At 35.8% G+C, this 21,173-nt stretch overlaps 1 protein-coding gene across 1 annotated transcript in view; it reads right to left on the bottom strand.

Annotated features, from left to right (window-relative positions):
- Positions 1–21,173, bottom strand: part of cep170aa (centrosomal protein 170Aa) — a 46,810-nt gene that overhangs the window by 21,569 nt on the left and 4,068 nt on the right. The window contains 8 exon segments of the mRNA XM_051126036.1: positions 2,266–2,724; positions 6,201–6,338; positions 8,151–8,266; positions 8,268–8,323; positions 8,507–8,565; positions 8,813–8,891; positions 12,971–13,060; positions 16,163–16,304. Of these exon segments, the coding sequence (XP_050981993.1) occupies positions 2,266–2,724; positions 6,201–6,338; positions 8,151–8,266; positions 8,268–8,323; positions 8,507–8,565; positions 8,813–8,891; positions 12,971–13,060; positions 16,163–16,267 (1,102 nt within the window). The 5' untranslated portion in view covers positions 16,268–16,304.

The raw sequence follows: 21,173 nt of genomic DNA, 5'->3' as shown, positions 1-21,173 counted from the left end.
CTTTGTTTGAGGACCAGACCAAAATTGATCACAGATCTTTAAAAGACAGAACTTTTTGTGTTCTTTTTTTAAAGCATTTTTTGCTTCTTATTTTAGACCTTAACAGGCCTGCTGTGTTGTTTCAACAAAAATGATACTTTTGTGTTTTTTCACAGGAAAATATGGGTTTGAAATAACACAAGGGTGAGAAAATATTTGTATCATTTTAAAGGGGTCATGAACTGAGAAACCAAAATTCCCTTGATATTTTGACATATAAGAGCTGTGTAGTATGTAGTATAAATAGTATGTAGTATATATAGTATAAAAACATCTTATAAATTTCAGAACTCAAAACTTCCTCTTTAGTCTAAAAACAGATTATATTGAAGCCAGTTTGCCAAAACGACAGATTGATATGTGCCACTCTATGATGTAATAGTGTGGCTAAACACTGCTTCTGCAGAAGATGATCCTGCCTGCGTCTACATCACTGCCCATTTAGCCCCGCCCACTGATTTGCACATGTAGCGTAAAGGCCGGGACACACCAAGACAACGGTCAACCTCGGGCCTTCGTCCAAACGTCTGTCTAACTAGTTTGTTTGGTGTGTTCCACATGTCGGCTCTCGCTGGGCTCACGCTGGCAAGAGTTTGCCTGATTCAACATGTGATTGGATGATTGGATGCTCAGTTTAGCAAACGAGTCAGTGTCTGAGAATTAAAGCAAAGGAGATGAAAACGAATAAGTAAATTAAGACAAAGACTTAAAAAGACTTCTAATGTTACGTGATCTTACCCAAGGATTCCAGTACGCAAATATTTTCATAAAAACATGAGCTGCTTAAAATGAATAAAGTTATTAACATAACTGATATTCAAAATGGTAAGCAAGCACTGCTTAGTTTATGTTTCGTATACAGTAGTCAACATCTGAAGTGGATCAAAACCTTTCATCAAAGTTGTCCTAAAATCAAAACAATACCCATTCTTGTCTTAGTACAACTTTAACTTTTTTGATCCACTTCAAATGTTGACTACTATATATCTGCATATAGCTTGTATATGCTTGTTTTGGTTTCTCCTTTCGAAATACGCATATATACTCTCGATAGATAGTTAATTCCTCTCATGCAGGCACAGAATGCACATGTTAGTTCGCAGTTGGCTGTAGTCTGTGCATTGTGTTCAAGCACAGCTTTTTGGTCTAGACCAGGGGTGTCAAATTCCGTTCCTGGAGGGACGCAGCCCTGCAGAGGTTTGTTGCAACCCTGCTCCAACACACATACTATCCAGTTTTCAATTAAACCTGAGGGATCTGAGTAGTTGGATCAGGTGTGTTTTATTAGGGTTGCATCTAAACTCTGCAGCCCTGCGGCCCTCAGGACCGGAGTTTGACACCCATGGTCTAGACACTGCTGACGAACTTCTAGTTCTTTGAAGTCGGCTTGGTGTCTCCTGTCCTTGACAGACGAACGCAGATCTATGCAGAAACCAAGCGATAAACATTGCTCCGAACACAACTTCGAAGACACTGTGCAGTGCCAAATTGTGAAAGAACAGTCTTTGCATTGCCTTTCTTCTGATCCCAGCGTTAGAAAAGAGTGGATGAACTTTATTTTTAATGAAGGTCCAAGACCGTGTCAGTGAGAACTTGGTCCTTTGTTCACTTCATTTTACCGTGCATTCGTTTACAAAAAAGGAACAATTTGACACAGGATTTTCAGAAAGATGATGTTGCACCACGCAAGTGTGTGTTTTTATTATGTGTCACTATTGCTTTGTCTGTTGTTGTTATAGATTGTAGATATACAGAGTATTTATGCGTTTTTAACCTAAATCACAGCAGCGTCCATCAATGAGCAATGTAGGCTGTCAAACATACACAACTGTTAGCCAATCACAGCAGGGGGCGTTTACTTCCGAGTCTACAATTCACCACGCCTATGATGAGGGGGGTCAAAACAGGACAGAAAATAGCCTATTAGTTTTAAATTGTGTTTTTTGATGTAAAAATCTGGATAACATTTTAAGTGGACCTCAGAGAACAGTTCAAAAATCATTAAAAAGGTACTTCATGACCTGTTCCTTTAAACCAGGAACAAACAAACTTTTTGCACTTAGGACTTCAGCTCTAGCTGAATTTGCTATAAAATTTGCTAGGGTAGCACTACATGTATTGCATTCTCCCTTGGGATTATTTCTCCTTGCATTATTCTTATTTAATAAGTTTCATGCTTTCACAAAAGCACCTGCTTAATGAATAAATGTATGTGTAATGGCGTACCTTTAAGTCTCTTGAGGTGAACAGGCACATCACTCTTGATGCTCTTACTGTCCTCTTCCGTGGACTCACGCCTCACTAAAGGAGGGTCATTCTGCGCAAGCCAGTCAGCCACCTTGCTTTCAGAGGCCATGATGGCTGCCTGCAGGGTGCTGAGGTCTTTACCGCCAACGTGAGGTGATTTTTTAGGTCGTGGACGAGACACATGATCCTTAATGGTGACCTTCCCTGGGGAAGTGTCGTCAAACTCAATGGTGAATGAGGTGTTGGCCTGTGCAGCAGCATTGCCGGTGGCTGATTTTGCAGCCCCAGTGCCCTCAGTGTCCTTGGTTGGGATCTCATGGATGCTGTTCTGTGCCATTTGTCCCTTCTTGCTGGGAATCTCAAAGTAGCTGGGCTCAGCGCCTACAGGCCCCAAACCATTTTCCTTTGATTTATCACCTCGCTTGGACTCTTTGCTCTCTGTGGGGCCACAAAAAAAGAGAAAAAAAAAAGGATCACCATTTATGAGCTTAAGGGTCATGGCCTTAAAATGAACAGAATCAGATCAGCTTGCTATAAATCAGGACTGTGGACTTAAATCATTGTAAGGACAAAGCAAATGTTTAATATCTGTCACATGACGAGAATTAATGGGACGGCTAATGGCACCTTAACAACTTAATGGGCTGAGGACACATGGTGCTAAATTTTGGAAATGACAAACTGTCTGACTAATGCTACGCTGAATTACGTTTTCATTCTGTTAGTTGGAATAAACAGAAATGTTTAATATGTGACCCTAGACCACAAAACCAGTCTTAAGTAGCACGGGTATATTTGTAACAATAGCCAAAAATACACTGTATGGGTTAAAATTATTGGTTTTTCTTTTATGCCAAAAATCATTAAGATATTAAGTAAAGATCATGTTCCATGAAAATATTATGTAACTTTCCTACCATAAGAATATGAAAACTTAAGTTTTAATTAGTAATATGCATTGCTAAGAACTTTAGACAACTTTAAATGCGGATTTCTTAAAATTTTTTGCACTCTCAGATTCCAGATTTTCAAATAGCTGTATCTCGGCCAAATATTGTCCTATCTTAACACAGATACAGATCAGAGGCTCTCAACCCTAGGGGTTGAATATCATGAATAAAATATTTTTGAGCTGTAGTTTAGAGTATACTACATTATAAAGTCACATTTGATCAATCTGATGCATTCTTGCAGAATACAAGGGCATGAGTGTGGGAAAGGTGTGAGCAAGGTAAATACACAAAAATACCATTAAAAACACAAGAATACCATTAAACTACATTAAAACCAAATCTCATAAACAAGGCGCCAATGTATACTCTGGAAAAAAAAAAGAATTAACTAATTACGAAATGTACTAAATAGTATGTGTAATGTGGGCAGAGCGAGGGTGTGCAAGAATTCTGTAACCTAAAAATGAGTCACGTCGCAAATAGTGAACCACTGAATTAGGTACTCCATATAAATTAATATAATTGTAGCACAACATTTCATTTATTTCATTGAGGTGTGACTTTAAAGCTATATTTAAATACATATTAGTAATTTAGTACTCTATTGTTAGCAACAGGTGCACATGGCATTTACAGGCACAGCAACATTTTCCAAATATGTCATCGTGACATCATTCACACATCTGAATCAAGTTCTACTTAATTGTTCCACTAAATTTAATGTACCAGAAGTCATGTCCTCTGCAAATCACAACCTATCAGAGTGCAGCTGAAACTTCCTATTTTTAAAAATACTTTTGCACTTCCTCTTTTAAGTTATTATATTAAAAGATACTTATAAGACAGGCAACAACGACTCTTTTAGTTCACGCTCGGCAACAAAATACAACAGAAAAGCACTAACTACTATTGTTTTTTCACTACTAAACAAATATCACATCTGCTTACCAAAACTTTTGACTTAAGTAACATCTTAAGTACGTTCATGTGAGGCACAAGGTCTTATACGTAAATCTGCACCTTTCCTAACAAGTTAACATAAGATAAACTGTTTAATAAAGTATGAAAACTTTAATACTTAAAATACTTACAAATCTAGCATGTGTGGCTGCCTCTGTGATGAGCGGCACTGGTGTCACAGAGGAGAAAGCAAACACGCCTCCGTGACAATGGAGATGGAGGGGGCTGGGCCTGTCTGCAAATCACCCTATTCACTTCTTAAGGGAGACGGTTCCCTTTACATTCTCTTCCTCTTTCTTTCCTACGCTGGCTTGTGAGTCCCTGCCTTCGAAAAACCAGCCTAAAATAGCTCTGGGAGGTGTTGGCACTTTGATGTGGTGGACTGTTGCATGAATGGTTTGCTCTCTCTCTCTCTCTCTGTGGCAGCACTGAGATTTATCAAGCCTGAAACAAATAATGCTGATTCATTTCGAGCTTCTGCCAACTCTGCTGTCTTCTGAACCTGGGTCTGTACTCATTGTTTGAGTAACACTGTAAGGTTTTGTCAAACAGTGCCAATCAGTGTGCCTGCACTACCCCTTCGAGATATATTTACCCAGCATTCCCTCAGAAAGAAACAAGGCATCTTCTGGGAGTAGATTTTGTGTCTTTGAACAGAGACGGAGCTGTTTTGAGTGAATTAAATTAAGTGTGCTCGAGCACGAGTAAGATCTCTGGGCTTTGATGGTCTATTCTGGGGTCAATGATGAAAGCAGCACACATTATAAAGAAAGAAATCTAAATAACTCATGTTTATGATTATTTTGGTCTAATAACTGTTACATATAGGGTACATGAACATAATCTAGAAATGTAGCATTGAGTACATTTACATGTGCAGTTATAATCAAGCAGTGGGTAAACTCTCTGTTCAAGTATGCATGACCCAATACATAACAGAATATTTGAAAAATAAAACACACAAAAAGCAAACCGGTATGATTTAGTTGGTCTAAAATTGCATCATAAATTAAATAAAAATGCCATACTAATGCAAAACATGCTTGTCTTGCTGTATAGAAAAACTATTTTAAGTACACTTGTCTGGTTTAGTGTCTGTAGCAAATGTGTGATGTCCTGCTGTGGTAAAGCCTTGGTAATCTACAATCCCATTACTTCTATACGGAGCAAGTTAATGGGATTCCAGACCCCTAGATCAAAGTGCACTGAATATGCCAGCTTCAATCGGAAGCATTATTTTTTTCCTGGTTTAAACAGCAAATAATTCAAATTCTTTTCCCATTCTCTTCACAACTGTTTTCTCTCTGGTGTAGATCTGCTCAAAAGGCGTTAAAGGGAAAGATAATTTTCAAAAATGAAAATTATCCCATGATTTACTCACCCTCAAGCCATTCTAGGTGTATATGACTTTTTTTTTCAGACGAATACATTTGGAATTAAAGTTCAGCAGTAATAAAATAACTTTTTACATCATATCTTTTTGAACTAAATAGTATTGATAACAGTATTGATAAGTACCGTTATCGATAAGCAGTATTGGTGTCAGTTTCAATAAAATGCAAACGATACCCATCCCTACACAGAAATTCATGTACGATAGTTAGCAGAAACTTGAGACTATGGTTTATAATGTTTTAAATATGGATATGTTTCTGTTGCATCAGTTTGCTTCAGAAGGCCTTTATTAACCCCCCCGGAGCCATGTGGAGCACTTTTTATGATGTATTTATGGACTTTTATTGGGCTTCATCCATCCAACTTTAACCCCATTCACTGCCAGTATAAAGCTTGGAAGCGCCAGGACATTTTTAATATAACTCCGATTATAATTTTCTGAAAGAAGAAAGTCATATACACCTAGGATGGCTTGAGGGTGAGTAATTTTCATTTTTGGGTAAACTATTCCTTAAATAAGGATCTCCCTGTGACTTTCTTATTAAAAAAAATGTTTAATCACTTTTGTGTGAGCAGAGTGTTTAAAAGAATTCTGGGATGTCTTACCTGCCCCGCTGTTCTCCTGCTTCTTTCCAGATGTTTTATTCTCTTGTTTAAAGGAATTCTCATCATCCGCATCCCCATCGCCCCACCAGGATGGCTGGCCATACAGTGGGGTTCCCCTGTGCAAGGCCGCTATATCACCTATTACAGAAATAAAAAATGTTACTTTGCATTTTGAGGACATGAGAGTTACACATACAGAGGCATAAAGTATACAAACTATTTAAAGCTATTTATATATAGCTATGTATGTATTTCACTACTGTCCTTTCCTCTGATATTATGTGCTGTTTACTCTTTGAACTCAAAGAAATAGATCATAAATCTAATTTGCTTTCATGTTTAAATTTGAATTCCACTTTTAACTGAAGTCTGTTCCTCAAAAAACTCTCATATGATTTCAAAAGACTTGGAATATAGTGCAGAGAACTCATATGGACTAGTTTTTTTTCTTAAATGAAGGTTTCTGGTGTGCTTTTTGAAGTTTGACAGCCGTGGTTGCTATGGCCTGCCAGCATATTGAAAATAAGAGTGTGTACATCCTTCAAAATCTCATTTTTTTCTGGAAAAAATAACAGCATATAAGCTTGGGACAACATGAAGATGAGTAAATGATGACAGATTTTAGCCTGTAGCCAATTGTAATTTCATTAGAAACACAGTATGCAAGATAAGCCTTATGGAGGAATGTTTTTGATGTAATAATATTGACCATATTCATAATATTGATTCAGTGATTTAATTTTGCAGTGGAGTTAATTCTCTCCTGAAATCAGTAGTTTCTTCATGTGCTGCAAACAGATGCATCATGTAACTTTAGCAGCTGGGGGGCCAGGGGATTTTTGGACAAGCCTGACAATTAGCAGGATGAAATAACCAGGTGGCAGTGAGATAAGAGTGCATGTTAAATGCTACCCGCCCTTGACACGCTGATGGCTGGAAAACAGAGGCATGGGCGTAGGGCTGTTCCCTTCCCTATTATTAAATACCCAGCACTTCACGACAGGGCTAAACCATAGTTCTAATTACGCAGGGTAACACATAAATACATGTGTTTAGATGGGTTAAAGTCTCAAATAAAGCAATAACCCCCATGAAGCTGTGGTTTACACTGATTTTAGAACAGCTAATAAGGGGCGTTGTTAGGTATGGCGCTACATTTTACTACATATACCTGGCAAGGTTTGATAAAATAAACACAAAGCAACAAAATATAATAGTCAACTCATAACGAATATAAAAGTATTTCACCAAGCAATGTAGTTCTTCAGAAATGTTTAGCAAAATGGCTGCAGATGTCACAGGTGTGTTTATACAGTAATTTATTTATAATTAAGGACCAAAACAATCCATTTTACAATAAATCTGACTCTGTCAATAGATGTCTGTGCAATTAAAATGAACAGAACACCTCTCCGATTTGAGGTATCATTTATGCCCATAGCACAAACGGTGCGACCATTAAATGTGAAATCAATGGAACTGTGCTAGCCATTAAGGGTTGGCAATGTCATCCTTAATTTTCCATTTGTGACAAGTTTTTTCCATTTTCCATAACAGGAAAATAATCAGATGCAATCTTCTCTTTAGCCAGAGGGTTGTTTTTCTCTTTCACAACTGTCACATGTTTGTGTCACACGTTGGTACAGTGTGAGGAGAGTTAATGGTTTTTTTGCATCCCGCCCTGGTGCTTGACATTAAATGAGATGACAGGAGGTCACTTACACCTGTCACTAGTCAGTGCTTTGATAAAAATAAACTATGATCATTTATGCCACCTTGCACTGCTGAAAAGGGACAATGGATTAGTCAGATGGGGCACAGCAGCGTCTAGTCCACTATTACGATGACACATTGTTTTGCATCACCTACAAAGTGGTTTGAAAGCTTCAGACACCAGTACACTTATTCATAACTTACACCCTGGCATCATCAAGGTGTTTTTTTTTTTACCTGGCATCTTGTCATCTCCTTTGTTAGGCTCTGCCGGTTTGGCTACTGGTTCAGCAATGGGTTCTGTGGGTTTGCTCACTTTGGCTTTGTCTGGGGAAGACTTGGGTTTTTTTAAAGGGCTCTGCACAGGTGGGCTTCTTGCCCAGCTGAAGTTGGCTGGTGAACTTTTCATGCTGATAGAAAGGAGGGAGAAGAACATAATAAGTGCCAGAAACCTGTCATCAAACTTTACTTCAGGAAGATAAATAAAAACTATAACATCAGCAAGTGATATTCTGATAATATAAGTGCAAACATCTTGATGAACCAGTACATTATCTATATTAACTGATTCAGAAATGTAGTGGATGTTTTACCTTCAAAGCCTCCTCTGGCACATGTAGCTCTCCTCGCACCACAGTGAACAGGTTGGTATGTGAGTCAGGTTAAGGAAGATAGTTTCATAATAGCCAAAACATACTAAACATGGAAGCACGTAACTAGTTCTACTTCTTCTTTTCTCTGTCATGCACATACACAATAATCTTTCAAATTAAGAGTGTACAAACAAATTAAATTCTAACAGATCACATAGGACAACAGATACAAACAGGGGCTTTGAAATACCAAATTAATACTAAATCTTAAAGGCTTTCAGATGACATCTATGCTTTGAAGGATATCATATCCAAACCGCAGTTTGTCATCAATCTTTAAAGTAATGTACATCTGTTCCTGGATCCTGACATCGTTCACAAATGTCTGAAAATAAAAAAGTTAAATTAAATTCACATTTTAGTGGGATCAACTTATACTGGTCCAAATATGTTTGTAAAATGTTCAAATATAAAGTTAAAATCACAGACAGAGAAGTTAATTTCTAGTTTACCATAAGTACTGTAGCTTACATGGGTCAAGTGTTTTGTGGAATGAATGGATATGTAAGTACTGGTTTATATATAGAATTTCTGTAGAATCCTGTAAATAAACTTGACAACTTCAGGGTTTTTGTATTGATATGTTTCCTATTAAAGCAGAATATTTGGCAAGACATATTAAAATGATCAAATGTGACCCTGGACCACAAAACTAGTCTTAAGTCGCTGGGGTATATTTGTAGCAATGGCCAAAAATACATTTTATGGGTCAAAATTATTGATTTTTGTTTTATGCCAAAAATCATTAGGATATTAAGTGAAGATCATGTTCCATGAAGATATTTTGTAAAATTCCTACTATAAATATATAAAAAAGTAATTTTTGATTAATAATATGCATTGTTAAGAACTGTATTTGGACAACTTTAAAGGTGATTTTCTCAGTATTTTGTTTTTTGGCACCCTCAAATTCTAGATATTCAAATAGCTGTATCTCGACCAAATATTGTCCTATCCTAACAAAAAGATTATTTATTCAGCTTTCAGATGATGTATAAATCTCAATTTGGAGACTTAAATTGACCCTTATGACTGGTTTTGTGGTCCGGGGTCACAAATGATCAGTCTTGAACAGTGATTTGTAGGGCCCTCTGAAATCAGTTTTATTTTTTCCCAAATTCTGTTTTTTTTTTCCCTATGTAATTTTTAGGAGTTCAGTTTTTTCCATTTAAAATATAGTAGACTCTGTTTTAATGGTTGAACGAAGAAATGGTAATCAAAAAGCTTGTCTAATTAATCGAAAGCCTGAAACGTAGACAACTTAACAGCAATTTATTAAAAGTTACACATGATATATGTTTTTTCCTCAAATTCAGTATTATTTTTTCTCAAATTGTCTGTTTTCCATTAATTTTTGCATTCCATTTTAATGGTTTCATAAAATTTCATTAATCAAAAGCATCTGTAATTATTTGAAAAGTGTTTGCATTTCTCTGGTAAATAAATTCTGGTAAATTATTTTTCTGGTATATATTCAACAATAAAAAAAAATGTTTTAATAATCTTATTAGCAGTAGTAGCAGTACTATCATTACATTAAGTAATATATATGTCACAGTTTCTTCAAGATAAACCAAACTTTTACTTTGACTGGTTGCTGTGAATACCTTTGAGTTTCTGTTTGTATATGATACGACAATAGTTTTAGCTGCTCTCGAGATTGTTTCTTGTGTTCATGTACTCATATATAGAGGCAGCAAACACAGCAAGTGTCATGTACACTTCAGTATGTATGTAGTACATGCAGAACATGCGGGATTCATATTTAAATATTATTTTTGTGGCTTAATATTCACAAACACTAATCCATATCGCATTTTGATTTAAATGTACTGACCTAGACCTAGTCATAATTTATCCAAAATTCAGCAAATTCCATGACATTCTGTGTTATACAGTAAATTCCATTTTTATGACTGGATTCCGCAAAGTTTGGAACTTCTTCAGAGAATTATATAAAAACACACACACACACACACACACACACACACACAAAACAAAACAAAAGGCTTTCCTTGAAGTATGAAAAGATTAGACAGATCTGCAAGTCAATAACCCTCTAAATCTGGGCTTTCTAAAAAAAATCCATTTAATCTTAGAAATTGAGTAATAACAACATGCTTATGGTATAATCTCAAAATCTCCTTGATTTCAAAAACTGTACCTACACCTGAGAAGCACCATACACACACTAGACTCCATTAGCCTCCATTCATTAAGGCAGCAAGACATCTGTGTGTTTAATGAGTTCAACCTCAAAAGTTCAGTGCACAAATGGTTTACAGATCCCTCTAAACATATCACTACAGGGAGAGCCACCTCACAAAGTCTGAAAACATTCAGGGTGATAATAATGTGCTGTAAGGTCTGCTCTGTCTCAAATATCAGCCACTTCCTGCAAAGCCCAACAAAGAAGGGGAGCAAATCATACTGACAAAGCACTTTCTAAAGCATTCAAGTTTAAAATTTCCCTTGAAAAGCTGAATCAATCTCCTCCTCTGTCCTTCCTACAATATCCAAAGACCTTAAGATATTTTGCTGGAATGTGGGGTCACAGCCGGGGAATTTGTACAGGCTCTTCATTGGCTGACTGCAAGTTATTTCCCTTTATTCAACATGTGCCAACTTTAACTAAAGGAATACGATAGTTTCATACAATGTCAGGACTTGCTGTGTAGAGTTCTGCTAAAAACTAATTGCTGGTCAACATGAGAACTGTAAACGGTACTGAAAAAAGAGGTGGATAATATGCTGCACACTATAATAGTAATTTCCTGCCAAAGCAGGACAGGAAGAGGAATTCTTAGGCATGACTCAACAGGAAGGGGTTGTAATTTGTGTGAGCAGCCCCATGAGTTCTCATTTAGTCATAGAGTTTCTTCTGACCACAAACAGACGGACATAATCTAACACAAACAGAATACGGAGTACAGACCTAGGAAAAGCAGCCTGTACCTCAGTACATTACTAAGGTTTAGAATTACCACATAGTAAAAGAACCAAGTATAAAGAAGGAGGTCCGTATTTAAAAGGAGCAAGGGCACATAAATCTGTGTCAAGATTAAATAAAAAGTTGAATATACATAAATGGAAATTTTAAAGAACCTAGCTTTTTTACAGTAATAACTGGCTGACTGTACATCATCTTTCATTTTACACAATAACAGACTAAATAAGTAAATTGACATATTGTTTGATAAATTTCCTACTTGCTGAAGGGCACAGCTAAATAATGGGTTTATGTGAAGACTGTTTTGAGTTCACTTAAATTCGAAGTTATTTTTTAAAGTCTAATAAATGTTACAAATGATAGCTCTTAACTGTACTGTAATGTTAAATAGCTAGAGTCAATGGTTAAATATTAGGAAAAAATAACATTTTCATAGAGACATCAGTAATATTGATATCAGTGATACTCACCTTCAGTCATAAAAAAAAAAAGAGTAGTCAAATCGATTAGTCGTGATTATTCGCATCCAAAATAAAAGTTTGTTTATAAAATATATTTGCGCGTGCTGTGTATATTTATATGCATATATAAATATTCACACATACACGTATATATTTAAGAAATAAATGTCATATATATTTATATTTATATATAATCTAATCTGCTGGACAACAATTAATCACGATTAATTGCATTCAAAATAAAAGTATTCTGTACATTATGTGTGTGTACTGTGTATATTTATTATGTATATATAAATACACACGCATGCATATTTTCAAGAAAAATGTTATGTTTATATATTAAATATATTTATGTATAATATAAATTACATTAATATAAATATATAAACGTAAATACATGTAAATATTTTTTTATATATACACTGTATGTGTGTCTTTATATATACATAATAAATGTACACAGCACACACACATATATTATCTACACAAAACACAAAAACTTTTATTTTGGATGTGATTAATCATGATTAATAGTTGCCCAGCACTATATAAATCATATATAAATATGAATACATATATATGTAAATATTTCTTAAATATATACATGTATGTTTGCGTATTTATACATGCATTCAAATATACACAGCACACACAAATGTATTATGTAAACACAAACTTTTATCTGGGATGCGATTAATCGCGATTAATCGATTTGACAGCTCTAAAAATTTGTGACAAATATTAAAAAATATACTGGCTTTACGTTGTTTCTACATTAATTTTAAGATTGAATGTGAAATTATTGCAATAAAAAGTATATTAATCGATTAATCATGATTAATTTCAGAAAAAATGTGTGATTATTTCAGTAATTTTTTTAATTGATTAAAAAAAGCATAGTTCTGTAGAAAAATGGCAGCCTGGTCAAATGTAAATGGCATTCATTTATCGAAATCATTTATCTCCATTATCTCCATCCCTATTACTCACCCCATTCAGGCTTCCCAAATCCTTCACTTTATGCTCATCACTGCTGGACTCATAGTTGATGACAGCGTGCTGCTTGTCTACACTGCGAGACTGCAATCACACACAGATAAAAGCAAGAGTTACGAACCAGAGACAGTTTTCGCTGAGCATTCATGTATTTGTTATTTTTGGAAGCTAGTTTATATGCAGACACAGAAGTATTTCACCTCGTAGCAATAACAGAATTTGAAGGTGACATATCTTACATGTGCAACATACCTAAACTGACAAACATCTGATGAGAAACAATCCCTTATACTAGTATTGAAGATTGGTTATGATCTCAAGTTGAAGTCACATTAGTGAAATTGTGAACAAAAAAGGTCCATTGTCTACTGTACTGTCAAAAGCAGTGATATACGAAACACAGCTCACACAGAAGTTACTATCAAACCAAACGGCTTTCTGTTGGACAACACAGTGAATCTGATTGATAAAGGCCAACCTACAACGTTTGCAGACATTGTAATGACAAGTTGTTCATGAAATAACAATTAAAATTAGCAAATGAATGCACATGCAGAAGTTTAAGGTGTAAAACATGCATGTGCTGATGATAAAACACCTAAAACAAGTGTACAAGAGCATGGTAGCTCTATTTTAAAAGTGGACTCATCCTCAGTTCAGTGATAAGGAATCTAATACATTACCAATCTATTTTGAGACTAACCATGTGACCACTAAACGTATTGTAACACAATCACATGACCACGCTGAGTTTGATTTATGCTTGACCCTGACATGGAAGGGTCAAAGAGGGAAATGGGGCCTTCCTAACTAAACAATGCCTATGTTTATGTCCACCAAAGACTAGTATTTGAACACTTGAAACCCCAGAGTTACTTTGTTCTCTACAGTTCAATACTCACCATTTTAAAGAGCATAGTAAAGCTAGTATTTGTTATGTCCCAGTAATTGGATTTCAGAACAGGGTTTTTATTATTGCTTTGAGATGCGTAGAATTCACTTCCATTAAAGACTTCTGAAGGAAATGTTAGTAGGCCATTTCAACTCAAAGCTGTGTAGCTACTAATGTGTCATTGTGAGAGGGTTTTAGCATGTTGTTATGTGGTTGCTATAATGTTTCGTGCTGTTGCTAATGATTCTATGAGATACACAGTACACAGCTTTTCTTCAAGTGGCTGATATTACATCTGTGTTTGTGTTGTGATATGTCAGGTTTGTTTTGGGGTTGGACCGAGTTACTCGGCTCTCTCTAATGACGTGACTGGCACTCTCTCTCCCTCAATATTTGCCAGTCTATGCTCACGTAGTTCAACACTGTAGTACATCTAAAAGTACCCCATGAGCCGTTCGCCCCACTTTCTATTAATAAAGTTGCATGACTAACACGTGTATACTGATGATGAGGTAGATAGTCATGCCACTTAGATGGAACACAGCTTTCCTCTTGGGCATGGTTTAATCTTTCTCCATCCTTACTATCATCATTACAGAAAACATCTTTCAAGTGTTTTACGCTTACCAAGGCTGCATTCAGAAATATAGTAAAATAAAAAATAGCTGTTTTTAAAATGTAATTTATGGTAGTGATGACAAAGCTGAATTTTCAGCACAATTACTCCAGTTTTCAGTGTCACATGATCCAGTTTTTTTTTTTATAATTGAGCTTGACACTCTACATTCTAGCACTGCCTTGCATGAAGGATATATGTGATGATTCCTTAGAATCTTTAAACACAGTAACACCGTCTACCAATATTTTAAGTTTGAGGCAGAACTACAAGTTTGAAAACAGTCATTCTTTTGTCATTTCATTAGGTGATGCTAATATTACAAAGAATGCTCAATTCACCTAAACAGAGACTTTTGATTTAACAACCTGTTCATAAAAGCAGTAGTATTATAGTATGTATTCATATATATGTATATATATGTGTAATATATATATATATATATATATATATATATATATATATAGCTTTCATTTATTTTTATTTCAGTTTTAGTAATTTTTGTATTAAAAATTGTATTTCAGCAAGTTGACATGGCAACACTTCAACAAGTTTTTTTTATCTCATATATATGTTTTTTTCCAATTCTGTTTATTTTTCCATTTTTTCTCTTTTAATTTTTCGAGACGCTGTTTTAATGGTTAAATTAAATTGTATATGATCAGAAAGCATGTCTAATAAATTAAAATCACAAAACTTACACAATTTAATAGCAAATATTAAAAGTTTAACAAAACTTAAATTTTTAAGGCCCTATTAAATGTTTTTTTTCTTTCTCAAATTTTGTTTCAATTTTTATCAAATTCTGTTTTTCATTAATATTATAGATTCGATTTATAAGTTTAAATAAATTTTAATCATCAAAAGTGATTAAATAAATAAAATAACTAAATAATTAATTATTAATAATAATTAGTAAATAATCATTAATAAATAATAATAATAATTATTAGTATTATTATTTTGCAGAAATACTGTGTTGCATATTTACATATTTCTGGTAAATAAATTCTGGTAAATATTTTTTCTGGTAAATATTCCTTAAAAATAATGTTTTTACAATTTTATTAGTAGTAGTAGTACTATCAAATGTTACATTAAATAATATATTTCTGTCATAATTTCTTCAAGTTAAACCGCACTTTTATTTTGACAGGTTGCTTTGAAAACCTTTTTGTAAAATATATCACAGTATTCTTCTCACAAGAAACAGTAAATTGCCCATGAAGTGACTCAGAACAGAGCAGTTCTAGAGATTATATGTTCATGTACTCATATATGAAAACACAGCAAGCGTCACGCGTGCTTCAGTATGTGTGTAGTGGACGAAACCGTGCGTCTGCGCCATTCATTCACACAGAGACATGCAGGATTCATGTTCAAATAGTATTTTGCCACTTTATATTCACAGACACTAGTCCAAATCACATTCTGATTTAAGTGGACTGACCTACTTTTGATTCATTCATCCAAAATTTGGCAAATTCCATGATTATACAGTAAATTCCATTTTTATGACTGGATTCTGTGATTCCATTTGTGATTTCGCCTAAATCATACTAATATTTATACTTTTTATTTATACTTCTTATTATTTTGTTTATTTTACCTTTATATCTAATAATGAATATGATTTTCCATAGTTTTAGTTTTAAAATTGAGAGACACCCTTCCTGACCTGTAGCATAAGCTCGCAGTCATCACGGCCCACAAAGATCATCTCACGGGGCAGCCGGTGCCGCGTACCCCCGCTGCTCACGAGGAACCAGGACGTGAGGCTCATCTCTGCACTCTCCTCCAGCCTCAGTCCCTACGTCATCCTGATGGACAGAAAAACAGAGACATTTATGAAAACTTTCTATCAGTGACATTCCATTCCGCACTCTACACTTTTTTTTACATAACGTATGTTTCATTAGAAAAAAACAAAACAAAAAAAAGGTAGACTTTTTATGAAGAGATCATGTCCGTCCCACTAAGATGTTTAAATTTGAACCGACAGTGGAATGTGGGTGGAGAGAGACAGAGAGGGAGATCCGTTAGACCGCGCCGAAATCTGCTGCATGCTGACTACACAGGCCCGGGACACTTCCCTCCTCCCTCGCTGCCTATGATCATTGCCAGATGCGGCAGGAAGTGATGTAGGCAACTTGGCTGCACACCCTACTGGGCTCTGGGATTTTTTTTTCCCTTTTTATGAAAAGGAGGTCACATTCAGCTGCTCTGAGCTACAGCTGCAAATGGTCTGGGAAGAGGAATTTAATGTATCCTCCTGACTTACAAACCCACATACCTTTTCTAGGTGACCCAGTGCAACTTCTGAACCTCTTTAAAAATACATGGTACTCCTAGGTGCATGGTACAGCATTGTATATTAAAAAAACATTGTATTTCAGCAGTATAAAATAATGGACGTTGTTGTTTTTGTAGTCTGTCAGGTATTTACAGCTATGCACAACCTCAAATTCAGACGGATAAATGAAAAACAGACATCTGACCTACAATAACAAGTCTCTATATAACTGTAATTATTGTAGAGAGCATGACTGTTTCTCCTGGAAGACCCTCATGACTAATATCACACAGCACTCACAAGCAGCTAGGGCTACTTCACATTGGATATTGTGAAAGCCCTTTTTATTAGCACATCGCTATGACAATCTTGACCAATAATGGGTGTCGTTTTGATATATGTGCCCCATATTTGCTGAGAGTGCACTATGATTATGCAGCTTGAGGAGCTGGAACACAATATCCACTCACTGAAATACAAAATAGCCGGCCTCCACTTAAAAAATCTAAAGGTCCACTTATGGATGGAAAGTAGATGCAAGAAATGCATTTATTATAATAGTAATACGACAGTATTAACTTACATAATTTTAAATACTTTCTATGAAAATCTAAATAATTATAATACTAGTCGAAAATAACTGTGTAGGATTTTTTGTAAGTCTGTAATTTTTTATTATTTTATAAAAATAATAATAATATTTAGGGGTTCAAGCACATGAAACCCTACTGTAATTGTTAGAGCAGTCATGGATCAGCAATCTCCACGTAAAACTGATCATGCAGACCAAACCGTAAAGGTCATTGCACACCGAGTCCGAAATTTTTTTGTATGCGTTTTTTCGTTTTTCCATATTCGTCATCCTTTCCTATCAAAATGCTTGCTACGGATGCGAAAGCGCAGAAAATTGAACCTGATCTGGATTTTTTTATGATGGACAAATGTTTCGGAGGCAGTGTGTAAATGTGATTAGCACAATGTGAGGTTGTATTTATTTTTTAATGTTCGAAAATCAGTGTGTTCTAACTCAGTGTGCAATGACCTTTTGTTGTAGAGACTTGAAATTTGGAGGGATGTTAGTACTCATACCGCCTACAACGTGACAAAGGCTCGTCCCAATCGGCCTGACGGGGCGCTACAGTGAACAAAAGTACGAAATCGCTCATAACTCCTAAACTGTCAGTCGCAGGCTCAACTGCCTTATGTCGTTGGAATCCTTGGATCACGCCAGACAAAATGCATATTTCAGGTTCGATCGTAAGCCTGGCGAAATTTTCAGGTATTTAACTATTTTTTTCGCCCGATCTGAACCAAACCAATGCAGGAGTACTCTCTGGAGAGTGAATATCAATAATTATCAAAAAAATTTCAACTTTCGACTCACCGTCCCAAAGGGGCACCAAAACGTTCGAAAGGGACAAGGCCACTTTTAGTAAAATGCCTATAACTCCTGAACGGAATATCTCCACCTAACTCAGAACAATTATGTAAGAGCTCAATCTGAGCTTGGTATCGCTAAAAACATAAAAATGGTTATAACTGTGCAATTGTGTCCTATCAACATGAAAATTGGTGTGCATGGTCTTGGTCCAAAGTGCAACAAGCATCTACAAGGACATTAGCGTATCTCAAAGAACATGGCCACAATTGGCTGACCAATTTTGAGCACCTGTTAGACAAGGTTAATGGAGGCCGATCGGAATGAAACTTGGTGGGCCTGTTCGACCCTGTTCGATATTCATATCGTATAATAGAACTCCTCATTCCAGACAACTCTGCCTCTAGAACCACTGCTGTCAATCAAATGGTTTGTTAAATGATTGAGAAAAAAAAAACTACTTTCGCGAACTAGTCCTACATTTTTTGCTCAATGTGGAAAAAAAAACACTGCAGTACAATTCTCTGGACTTTCTAGGCCAATATTTATCAAAAAAAAATCTAATTTACCCTTTGGGAAAAGGGGCCTCTCCAAATTTAACCAAAATCCTAAAGGAAAGCTCAAAACTTCACGAAACCTGCACATGCAAAAGGTGATTCAAAACAAGCATGCAAAGTTTTACAGGGATCGGATGTGTGTACAGCCTTGCTAAAAAATATGTAATGTCTCTTTCCTTATATGCTTAGATGCCTTATGCGCTTGATTTTATTTGGGCTTTATTTTATTTTATTTTTGTATTTTCTTTAAAAGTATTCTCGTAGATTCATAACATTATGGTTGAACCACTGATGTCACATGGACTATTTTATCGATTTCTGGACCTTGAATGTGTCAGTTGTGTTGCTGTCTATGCAGGGTTAGAAAGCGCTCTGATTTCATCAAAACATCTTAATTTGTGTTGCGAAGATGAACCCGTAAGAAGATCTTATGGGTTTGGAACGACACAAGGGTGAGTAACTCAGGACAGAATTTTCATTTTTGGGTGAACTATGCCTTTAAAGAAAGTTTTAAAACTCCTTCCTGTGAGAATTTTTTATTTAGCAACACAGTTGTGATATTGCCTGTAGGTTTGGGATAATGTGTCTTGATAAGAATAAGTTCTGAGAAGTCCTTCACAACCTAGATAGATTATATCTTGGGAGCAGCTTGCAAGGAATAGCTGAACACTAGCAGCTGGGGTTTTTTCTTTTCTGGAACACAGGCATTAGTCGAGCAACCACAGGAAAACCTTCATACCCGTCAACTACCCACGGAATTCAGGAATAAGCACAACGTGGCAGAGGCGCCCTGATGTGGTGCGATATAAACCTCTCTCTTAACAAGACATGAAAGAGCTTTGGAAGCTGGAGAATGTTGGTCGTCGGTACGTTCTAATGAACATATGCATGTCTGACAGACCTCAATCTTCAAACCCATCAAAATCCCTGTATGACCGCAGAGAAAATCTTGAGAAAAGAAATACTTTAAGACTTCATTTAAAAGCTTAAAGCGAGAGCCGACTTTACTCTTGGAGTGAGCTTCACCTTCTTAGAGGCACAAGCATGCTTAAGATATCATGAATAGACACATCACTTTCTACTAAAGCAGTTTTGTAGCCCCAAAAGCTCCCTCTCTTCTTTCAAACCAAATGACATATGGTGTTTTTAGTGGGTGAAAGGGTGATTTCACCATGCTGGCTGTGAGTGCATCCTCCCGCTTCAGTGTCTGAAGAGATGGATTGTTTTGGGTTGACTGAGTGTTTTTGCAAGGAACAGGAAGTGTGGCTAACGCTTCCTCCTGCTTCCCCCAACTCATTTCTGAATCTCTGTCATCTTATTTATCTCTGAGAGGAATAAGGCACTGATTCACTCTGGAACAGATAAGAAGTAAAACTGGAAAACCCCATTTTTGCTAAGCTTCAATCTTTATGCTACGTTGCAATAGGAACTAAAATGTGACAGATTGGAATGTTTTTCTGTTCTACACATAATAGTAAAACTTATTCATTTCAGACTGGTATTTCTCATATATGAAGCTCTCCCTTGACTATCTGCATGAAGTCTACACCCATCTAATGAGATCTCCAGCCAGAGGATGACACAACCCTGTAAGTGTCCTCCCTAATCCACATGACCTCATATCATGACCCATGAGTACTAGCCTAACCCAACATCCCAGTCTAGTAAACAGACAGTCTTAAAGGAGCAGTCAATCTCAAAATTAAAATTCTGCTTTTTATTGACCTTCATGTCAATTCAAACATGTATGACGTCTGAAATTAAACACTTTATTAGCTAAAGAACTTTCCATTTGCATTCACATTTTTTTAAACCGGCAAATACTTATCTAAATACATGTAAATTTCACTTAGTCAGTACCTGACACAAACTACTGTACAGCTTCATAAAACTTGAAATATAGTGCACAAGATGACTGGGCCTGTTTAATGTCAGCACTTGACAGCACACATCACATCCCCATTTTTATTACCATATTTGCTGGAATGCAAGTTACGTTTCTTGTCACCGGAAACATGCTAATGCAACATATTCCAAAGCAACTTTCAGAAAAATGTACAGAACAAAAGCTGTCACTGGGACAGTACGCTTTCAAAAAGTACTAATATGTACCACTGAGGTACTAATATGTATACAGTAGGCCATAATATGTACATTTAAGGTACTTCTTTTAGAGGTAAATATGGCACAAAGGTATAGTTATTGAAAAGGTACCACACAGTGACATTGATAAGACCTTTTTTTCTGATAATGCAATTAAAATGAAGCATGCAAAACACATTTGTATTCATCCCAAATGAGAGACGGAGCCCACATAGGCCCGAGTTTATGTGTATAGCTCATGTCCCACACACTAATAGTTCCATTACAAATAAATTTGTTTATGCTTAGCATTTTTTTTTAAATGTTCTGAATACTGTTACATTTAAAAAAATTGTTTTGTGGAGTGAGGAGAACTAAA

This window comes from Labeo rohita, chromosome 13, assembly GCF_022985175.1.
Source record: "Labeo rohita strain BAU-BD-2019 chromosome 13, IGBB_LRoh.1.0, whole genome shotgun sequence".
NCBI classification, from domain to species: Eukaryota; Metazoa; Chordata; class Actinopteri; order Cypriniformes; family Cyprinidae; genus Labeo; species Labeo rohita.
This window is presented reverse-complemented; position numbering and strand designations above follow the sequence as displayed.